General features: G+C 34.0%; 2 protein-coding genes across 2 annotated transcripts; one reads left to right on the top strand and one right to left on the bottom strand.

Moving 5' to 3' along the window:
- Window positions 1–2,437: 2,437 nt before the first annotated feature.
- LOC109219927 lies at window positions 2,438–6,890 on the top strand. The gene is made up of 6 exons (XM_019384395.1): window positions 2,438–2,799; window positions 4,047–4,139; window positions 4,541–4,774; window positions 5,208–5,310; window positions 5,710–5,939; window positions 6,472–6,890. The coding sequence occupies exons 1-6, from the start codon at window positions 2,486–2,488 to the stop codon at window positions 6,692–6,694; spliced, it is 1,197 nt and encodes a 398-aa protein (XP_019239940.1). The 5' UTR covers window positions 2,438–2,485; the 3' UTR covers window positions 6,695–6,890.
- Window positions 6,891–7,738: 848 nt separating this feature from the next.
- LOC109219926 (F-box protein At2g26850-like) lies at window positions 7,739–8,902 on the bottom strand (the record flags this gene model as incomplete). The annotated part of the gene is given in 4 exon segments (XM_019384394.1): window positions 7,739–8,132; window positions 8,340–8,414; window positions 8,547–8,719; window positions 8,817–8,902. Coding segments are annotated over 4 exon segments (522 nt in total), but the record flags the coding sequence as incomplete, so codon positions are not given.
- Between the last annotated feature and the right edge of the window lie 377 nt (window positions 8,903–9,279).

The raw sequence follows: 9,279 nt of genomic DNA, 5'->3' as shown, positions 1-9,279 counted from the left end.
ATACAATTTTATACATTATTATACAGATGAATCCTATCAATGGAACTTCACATGTTCTTCTTTTTCTTTCTTAGGGATCTTTTGAAATTTAACTCAAATCTAGCTTAAATCTACTCCAAATCACCTCAAATTTAAGTTTTGAACTCCTCTTGATGATTCCAATCAATTGGACAAAACCCAATCCAAACAACTAACAAATCACAAAACGCAATTTCTGAAATCGAAGCTTTGAAACTTTAATGGTGACTTCTATTTTTCAAGTTTTTAATCAACCACTGGAATTAGAATTACACGTGGAATGAGGATAAGACTGAGACCATGCCAGTACCTTCTTTCTAGTTTAGTGATCCAACAACCTACCAAGTGAACCTCTTTAGTGCAAACACAGTTCTTTCCACTCCATTGAAGGAAGTGATCTTCATATGACTCCAAAAAACTAATTCTTTTAAGTATTATTTTTCTTCTTCATCCAAATAGTGATTATCGGCTTTGAATCTGGAGAAGCGTTGAGGGAGAATAACAATGATGGAGAAAGTTTGGGATGCAAAGTTGGGACACGAGGGGAAGAAGAACAGAGAAAAGAAAAAACAAATTAAAAGGAGTGGGCTAATGGGTGAAAAGTAATTTTTACATTATATACAACCTGGGCCATACTGGGTAAGAGCTTCAAACGTGGATCATTTTCTGATGGGCTATTGAGCCAAGTGATAAGGAGTGTAATTCTCCCAAAATAATTTTTTAAAAAAAGGAAGGAAAATCATCATAGATATTAGTCGCATATGAGCGACTTAGAGCCCATTTGGCCAAGCTGCCAAAATCTGCTTATTTTGAAAAGTACTTTTGAAAAAAAAACAGTTTGTGTTTGGCCAATTCATTTAAGAAGTACTTTTTGCGACATTTCGTAAATAATTTGTGTTTGGCCAATCATTTCAAAAAGTGCTTTTGAGTGTCAAATTACCAAAAAAGATAGTACCAAGGTCGTATAATTCTTTTAAATATAAAAATTAACTTAAAATATTTATCGTAAGAAACTTTTATTATTTTTCTATTTTATTTAATTAAAATATAAAACATAAAGTAAACAAAATATTAAAGATTAAATCAATTTTACATATATAGTTATATTAAAGTATATGATATTATCTAGTATAATTACTTATTTTTATATGATGATTTGAATAATTAAAATAACATCATTCATTATAAATTAGAAGTCTATCCACAAATTACTATATATTGATAATCCATTATGAAATAATAAGTAAAGTCACTCACACATGATAATACTTCTCAACAATTTCATCTCTACTTCTATCACACAACGCTTCCATATTAGTAGAAGACTTGCCTCGCATTTCTAAAGGAATATCAGAAGGCTGATCTCATTCATCAATCTCTAGTCTTCATTAGCATAATAGTTGAATTCTTTATCAGTAAAAGAATGTTGTCGGATGAAATTATGTATATCCATGGTAATTGTAACTAGATGATATGAGTGTCAAACTTGAAAGATGACATTGAGCGTAAAATAAAAATAATTTTAAATATATAAAAAAAAACGTAAAAGAAATAGTTAAGTATGTTTAAATTCTAATTCAAAAAGAGTAACTAATTATTAAAAGCACATAACGTATAATTTATTTTTAAAAAAAATTCAAAAAGAAACTAATTATTAACTAACCTTGTTAACTTTGTCCTAAAATACCAAGTGGCCTATTGTGAGGCTGCCACTTGACAAAATATGGATGCATTTTCTTCTTCTTTTAATAATATATAGATAGATTATGCAATGCAATTGTAAATTTATTACCTATTTGTAGGTCATTTTCACAAATCATATTTGATAAATTTTTTAAAGATTCGGGAACTAATAGCATATAATAGAAGAAATTATAAATAATTATTTGTAGGAAGAGAATTGATAATCCAAAGAAGATGCAAATAATTTGCTTTAGTGTGAAAAAAGAAGAAGATAATTTGGAAAGTTACGAGACATTACCCAAAGAAAAGATCAAAAACAAGAAAAGTCAATAAAATTTTTTAAAAGTTACAATATGATTCATATGTGTGATATCTTTAGTTTTAATAGGATGGTAAAAACTAGAAACAAAAATGAAAAGAAAAACTTAAATTAGTAAGGGATAATCTGAAAAATATAAATTTATGGTGGGGATAGTTTTGTCTTGAATAAATTAATTTTCTACTTCTGCTTCTGCTTCTTGGAAGAAGGTAGAATTTTCTGCTTCTTCCCAAAAGCAGAAAAACTGGTTCTGCTACTGGCAAAAAATATATTTTTATATTAGCCAAACAACTTAAATTTTTTAAAAAGTATACTTTTTTTGGTCGAAAAAAAAGTAGGCCTCCCACAAGCTTGGCCAAAGTGATATAAGTACTAAACTGAAACATTTAAACACTTGAGGGACTAAAGTGAGTTTTCATCCAGATCTTCATATTTATTTGTTCCTCTGTTCCCCGAGAATCAGAAATGGCGATCCAGAAAACCCACAAGGCAAAGCCAAAACCAAGATCCCCAACACTCATACTCACAGTTGCAATAGCAGCAATAACTTTACTGTACATTTCTTCACCATTAATTTCCCCAAATGGGTTCTCTTTTTCAACTCCAAAAAGCTTATCAGTGTACTCTAAAAACCATAAACAATTTAATGGGCCTCACAAGTACCTTTATTGGGGCAATAGAATTGACTGCCCTGGAAAACATTGTGATACTTGTGCAGGTTTGGGTCATCAAGAATCAAGCCTTAGGTGTGCTCTTGAAGAAGCTATTTTTCTTCAGAGGTAAAAAAATTCATGGGAATATTGTATCTCAATTTTGAGTTTCTTGCTAATTGGTAATTTAGTTACTTTGCTACATTTTTTTTTTGATTGCTTTAAAAAGGAGAAATTTTTGGTTTAGTATTTTTCTTTGTAGCTCGGCTCGTTGTGGATTCTTTACATAAGAAGATTATGTATACAAAAAGGTCTTTTATTGTAGTTTAGGGAACATTTGCTGCAGTTTTGAGCTGGGCTGGTGTAATCAGGAGTTAGTATTTGAAGCTTATGGGTTCAGAATTTTAATTCTTTTAAGTTACTGGGTTCTAACTTAACAATTTGTGCATATTTAATAATTTTTTAAGACAAATATAAGGTTTGGACCAAAGCTACTGTGTTCGGCCGAACCTGTAGCCGAAGGGCTGGCTCCGCCCCTGGGTGTAATAATAGCATTTGTTGATTGAAGCAAATTACAAGAATAGGATTTGATGATTGCTTGTTTCCCTTATTAGAAAATAAATAAATAATAGCATTTGATGATTGTTGAAGGGGAGTCTCTGTTTGACCACGGATTCAGGCCGTGGAATCAACCACTGACCCTTCCCAGGTAGGCTTACTGCATCACACCCCTTGGGCTGCGGGCCTTCTAGTACTCTGTGTGTATGCGGGATGCTTCGTGCACCTAGCTTCCCTTTTTAGCATTTGATGATTGTAGCAATTTGCAGTGGTTTTTTCCTGAGATTCAGTTCTTGTTACCTTGCGTAATGCGTATATTCAAGGTCAATTTAATGTCTCTGTTAGAAGTATACTGAAACTTCGGAATGTTTTGTGAGAATGAAGTCTGCATCTTGGATTGATCAGCTGTTTCAATGTATGAAGTGATTCTGATCTTTGGATTACATTTCCAGCAACATAATATGTTAGCTACCATTCTTTTCTGTTTATTTAGGTGAGAAAATTCGATCCCTTCAAAAAATGGTACTACTGAGTTCTGCGTGCGTGGGAATTCTAGGTCCGTTTCATTTGGTCATCCTAGGATCATTTATGCTAAGATTATGGGCATAAGACTTGACATGCATGCAGCAACTAATATTATATTACTGTAAATTTGGTTAACCACATTTATGTGTACAGAATTCCATGTTTGTGTTGTTCCAGCCACAAACCAGACATTCAGCAATATGGCACCAGCATTTTTAAGTTGTGTTTAAAAGTCGGAGCACTTGTAGTTTTGACATTCTTCTTATCTAAGAATAGACCACTGCTGTTTGCAGAACATTTGTTATGCCTTCAAGGATGTGTCTCAATCCAATCCACAATAAGAAAGGGATTCTTCATCGGTCCAGCAATTCAACCTCCGAGGAAAGGTGCATATTCTGTCTTATAGCCACGTTGCAATTCATTGATTAGTTTGCATCCACTTCTGAGGAAAGGTGCATTTTCTGTAGTTATGGCATGGTGGAGTTTGTTAATTAGGTTGCATCCAGCAGTATGTAAAATGTATTTATGGCTGTATGAGGAAATTGATTAATTCTTATTACTTCTTAAAACAATATAAAAATAAATAAATATATTGTCTCTTGTGGAATTTTCTGGTTTCAAATAAAGGTAACCAACCAAAATAGAACTGCAGAGTATGTGTGTGATAACCATAGTCATGCATGGCCCTATGCAGTAATTAGGTGTGGATTCTTTGTATGATGTGGATCTCATCTCTGACACTGTACCTGTAATTTATATACTTCCTTTATGTGGATCTAATTGGCAGGTGGGGAGATAGTTCGTGTGCTATGGATTCTTTGTATGATGTGGATCTCATCTCTGACACTGTACCTGTAATTTTGGACAACTCCGAAATGTGGCATCATGTCCTGGCAACAAGCATGAAATTAGGTTCTAGAGGGGTTGCCCACGTTGAAGGAGTTAGCAGGACTGATCTCAAAGAAAAAAGTTTGTACTCAAACATTTTGCTTATCAATCGAACTGCAAGCCCACTTTCTTGGTATACTTACTCTTTCCTATGTTGCCTCCCTTCAAGTGATAAGCTATTGGATTGCTCAACTTTCTCTTCTCTTCTTTATTTTTCTTGTCTAGAGGAAAGACGGTGTCCTCTTGGTATTAGAAATTATCCATAGATGAATTTAATTCCATTGTTTTGCCAGATTGCAAAACCTTATTTATTTTGTTCATGAAAACGGACAAGAAGATTAGCTATGCAAGGATTAGTTCACAACAGCTGAAAAGTCGTATTAGTTATTATCTTTTTTTGTTCCCTTTACAAACCAGTTTGACTTTAAGTACTCACTCATGTGCAAGCTTTCATTTGCTGGAAAAATAGAGCTTGTAATAGGGGATAAATTGTTCTGAATTTTATATTGGATCTACTTTTGAATTCTGATAGAGTTACTGTATAGTTGATAATGGTAATCATTCAGGTTTGCAGAATGCAAGGATAGGAAAAATCACAGCTCCATTCTTCTGCCGTATTGGTTTCTTCCTTCAATGGCTGCGGAAAAACTACGGCATGCAGCAGAAAAGGTTAGTTAACCGCACGCTTTTCACTTTTTCAATTTAACTACTTAAATTTATTTTGGCACTCTATTATCTATTTGTGAAATTGAAATCCTTTATCAATCTGTTTCCTCATAGCAGTAGAACTAGATTGCTATTACATCTCCTACTCTGTTTTCTCGATATATTGAGTCCATTGGATTCAATATCAAACATCATATTTGTTCAAATCTATAAATGCAACTTATAATTTTTTTTTTCTTTATTAGCTTCCTTATATAATATGCCTAACTTTTCATTTGTTGCATAAGTGGCTGTGTAAGGTTGCTGCCATAAAGGCCATTGTCCATCTCCTCAGTGCATATGTTTTGAAACTACTAATAGATACACTCTCCTGTGGTTTGGTGGAATCTGTCATTTCTTTAGATCAAGGCGCTGCTTGGTGATTATGATGCTATGCATGTTCGGAGAGGTGATGTTCTGAAGACAAGGAAGGACAGGTTTGGGGTTGATCGAAGTTTGCACCCTCATTTGGACAGGGATACACGTCCAGAGTTCATTCTTTGCAGAATAGCAAAATGGGTCCGGCATGGGCGAACCCTTTTTATTGCTTCTAATGAGAGGACACCAGGCTTCTTTTCTCCTCTGGCTGTGAGGTTAGTGATCTTCCAACTCTTTTGTTAATCTTCATGTCCACTTGATTTTTATTACGCAATACAAGAGTAATATGCACTATTTCTTTTGGTCGCTTGAAGTATATAACTCTTATTTTCTTATGGTCTTCCTAAAACTCATTAGCCTGTGTCTCAGTCCACTATTATAAAAAACTTAGTTTCTGTAGCATTAGAAGTTCTCTACATTTTCTATTGGCGTATAAATCTCTAACAAGACTATACCTTTACTTAATATAAAATCTGTTACCTTCTTCAAAAAAAAAAAAACAAGACTATACTTTTACTTAAAAAGAAAACATCTGCTAACTTGTAGGGATTACTAAAAGCAAGTTCCTGGTTAAACGAATAGTGTTGGTTGTAGTAGGAGAAAGTATCAATCATAAAAGCTTGTGTTTCATTGCTGCATGTTAAAATGCATTTGATCAACTCCTGGAATACCATAACTGCTGCAGGTTTAATTTTTCTCGTCTTCATGATTAGCACTGCCTGCTATAATCTTTGTTACTATTTGCAGGTACAAGCTGGCCTATTCATCAAATTACAGCAGCATTTTGGATCCATTGATTGAGAACAATTACCAGCTCTTCATGATAGAAAGGCTTATTATGATGGGAGCAAAAACATTTATTAAAACAATGAAAGAAGATGATACTGATCTCAGCCTCAGCGATGATCCTAAAAAGAATACCAAGAAATGGGAAATACCTGTTTATACAAGAGACAATGAAGAATGTTAGCTCTCAGATGCTTAATTGGATTCTTTTGAGCATGATCATTTTATACTTTACACTTTTCACTCAATTTTTGTTGTGAATATCAGAGTTGTTAGGTACTACTTGAGAGAATAGCCTGTTTCTACATGTTGTAAATTATCATATTGACTTCTGTGGAATCAATTGCAAATATGCAAAGTATTGTTCGAGTCATTCTTTGTTAAATTCTTGAAAATGGTGGTGCCCGGATCAACAAATGTTAAATTTATCATACCTACATTTAGTCAAAATAGCACGGTATAGCTAGTTTTCGGACTGGTCATTCAAAAATAGCTAGCGTTTACTAAGTCAATGAAAAATAGCCACTATTTTGCTGCAACAGAGACCGATCCAGCATAATATACTGGAGTTCGGTGCACCTGTGTATGAACTCCAGCATATTATGCTGCACCGGTATACTTTGCTGGCTCTAGTATAATATACTGGAGACTGGAGCATCGGTGCTCCAAACTCCAGTATATTATGCTGGACCGGTATACTTGCTGGAACTCCAATATATTATGCTGGAGTTCTAGTGTACTTATGCTGGAACTCCATCATATTATGCTGGAGTTCCAGGATAAGTATGCTGGAACTCCAGTATAATATACTGTTATTTTCCGGGGTTTTGATCAGTGTTTTCACTCAGATTTATCTTTGCATGAAAAGTGGTTAAATTTCGATTACTTTTGAAACTGGGCTATTTTTGAACGACCAATTGTAAATCTGGCTATTTTTAAATTTCACCCCTGCATTTACGTTTCTTGCAGTGTGAGATTTAAAGAATCTCTTGTTTCAGAGACTCCTGAGTATCATAGAGATTACACTAATTAATTGTTATTGAAGAGAAAAAACTCAAACACAAAGCTGGGAAAACAACTAGGTTACTCTAGTACTCGTCCCAAGAAAATCATATGAAAGTTACTGAAATACTTTAAAATCATTATTATAACACAAATATCCATACCTTATTGAAGAAAAAAGACAAAGGAAAAAGAAAAAAGTATTTCTCTACCTTTGGACCAAGTAGAAAACAGATAGAAGGAAGAAGCTTTATTTCATTATGCACAAAAATACATGTTCTGACAAGATATATATTTGGAAAACCTCTAGCCACTACACAGGCGAGCATAAATTCAAAAGCCTAATTATGCTCTCTCTCTCTCTATAAGCTGTATTCTATTAAAAATCAGAATAGCTGAAAAATGGAAAAAATGGAAAGAGCTCTTTGTGTGCTATTCCAAAGTGCTGCTAGGACAGAGGCTCTTCCACAATGAAATCTCTTTGTCACTATAAAGCTTTCTGATTCCTCCATAAAAACCATCTGCTTCATTTCCCACTTCTCTATATTCCTTTCTGTTTATCACTATTTGCCTCCATCTCGAGCCGGGACTGTACTGTTTGAACTCCAGTAGCACTGTGTCTGCGAATAAGTTGGTCGCGAGAATGGTAATCATGAATTTCTCGTTCAACATACGTACAGTACAGGTTGACGACATAATTAAGTAATTAAAAACGTGCTCTCTCTAACACTTTAAGCTTCTAGATAAGAGTTATTTAACCATGATTTTCAATTGTTAACATAAGAGCTCACAACATATTTACTGATTGAAAGGTCAATATTTCTTACCACTGGAATGACAATGGCAATTCAATTTGTTGCCATTACAAGATTCCAAGTGTCCAACAACTCCATACCACCAACCTGCAGCACAATCAGCAGAACTTTTAGAGTATATTTCAATGCTAATCAAATTAAAAACAAAGTCATGAAATCAAGAAAGTGCTAAATTCTAATGGAATAACAATTAGCCTTTAATTTGACCAAAAAACACACCATATGCAAACTCTTTGCTTTTTCTCCACTGAATCTCAAAATGTTCATCAGGTTTCAGATCACTTAAGCAATCAGATACATGAAGAACATAAGGAGGAGTATCAACAGTTGGTGCTCTTAGCCTATTCCATTCTATGTTTTCTTCTACTATTCGCCTCGCCTGTGACGGATACCTGCAAAATTAGTTCATTCATAGTCAGGCTAAAGGACTAAAAGAAAAACCAAATCTTGAATTCATCTATCTTCCTCATTCAAGGGTAAAATTTTTACCTTGCTCTGAAGGTATTTGTGCTACAATCATAGCTAACTTCAGCATCATAACAAGATAGCATAAAACCAACATGGCCATTCTGCACCTACAAGAGAAAAAGCATCATCTATCAGCACTTAGTTCTAGAGATACTAAATGAATCAAGTTTTATATAAATAAAAGAATTTTTTTTGTAAAAACTACAACAGGAAAACCATTGATTTGTGTAATAGTAACCTGAAATAATGCAGGTAACCTAGTACAACATACAACAACCAACGATCTAGTACAATCCCACAAGTGAGGTCTGGGGAGGTTAGTGTGTACGCAAACCTTACCCCTGGAGTAGAGAGCGTTTCCCGAAAGACCTCGCTCAATGAAGACAGAAAAGACGAGAGAGAAGGGAAAGGGACAATATAACCTAGTACAACATGATATTGTAATGTTCTTATGAATCAGGTGTATAAAAGTTAAACTCTTCTG

The sequence above is a fragment of the Nicotiana attenuata genome, unplaced genomic scaffold (assembly GCF_001879085.1).
Source record: "Nicotiana attenuata strain UT unplaced genomic scaffold, NIATTr2, whole genome shotgun sequence".
Lineage (NCBI taxonomy): Eukaryota > Viridiplantae > Streptophyta > Magnoliopsida > Solanales > Solanaceae > Nicotiana > Nicotiana attenuata.
The sequence above is the reverse complement of the archived record's forward strand: the minus strand, read 5'-3'. Positions and strand labels throughout refer to the sequence as shown.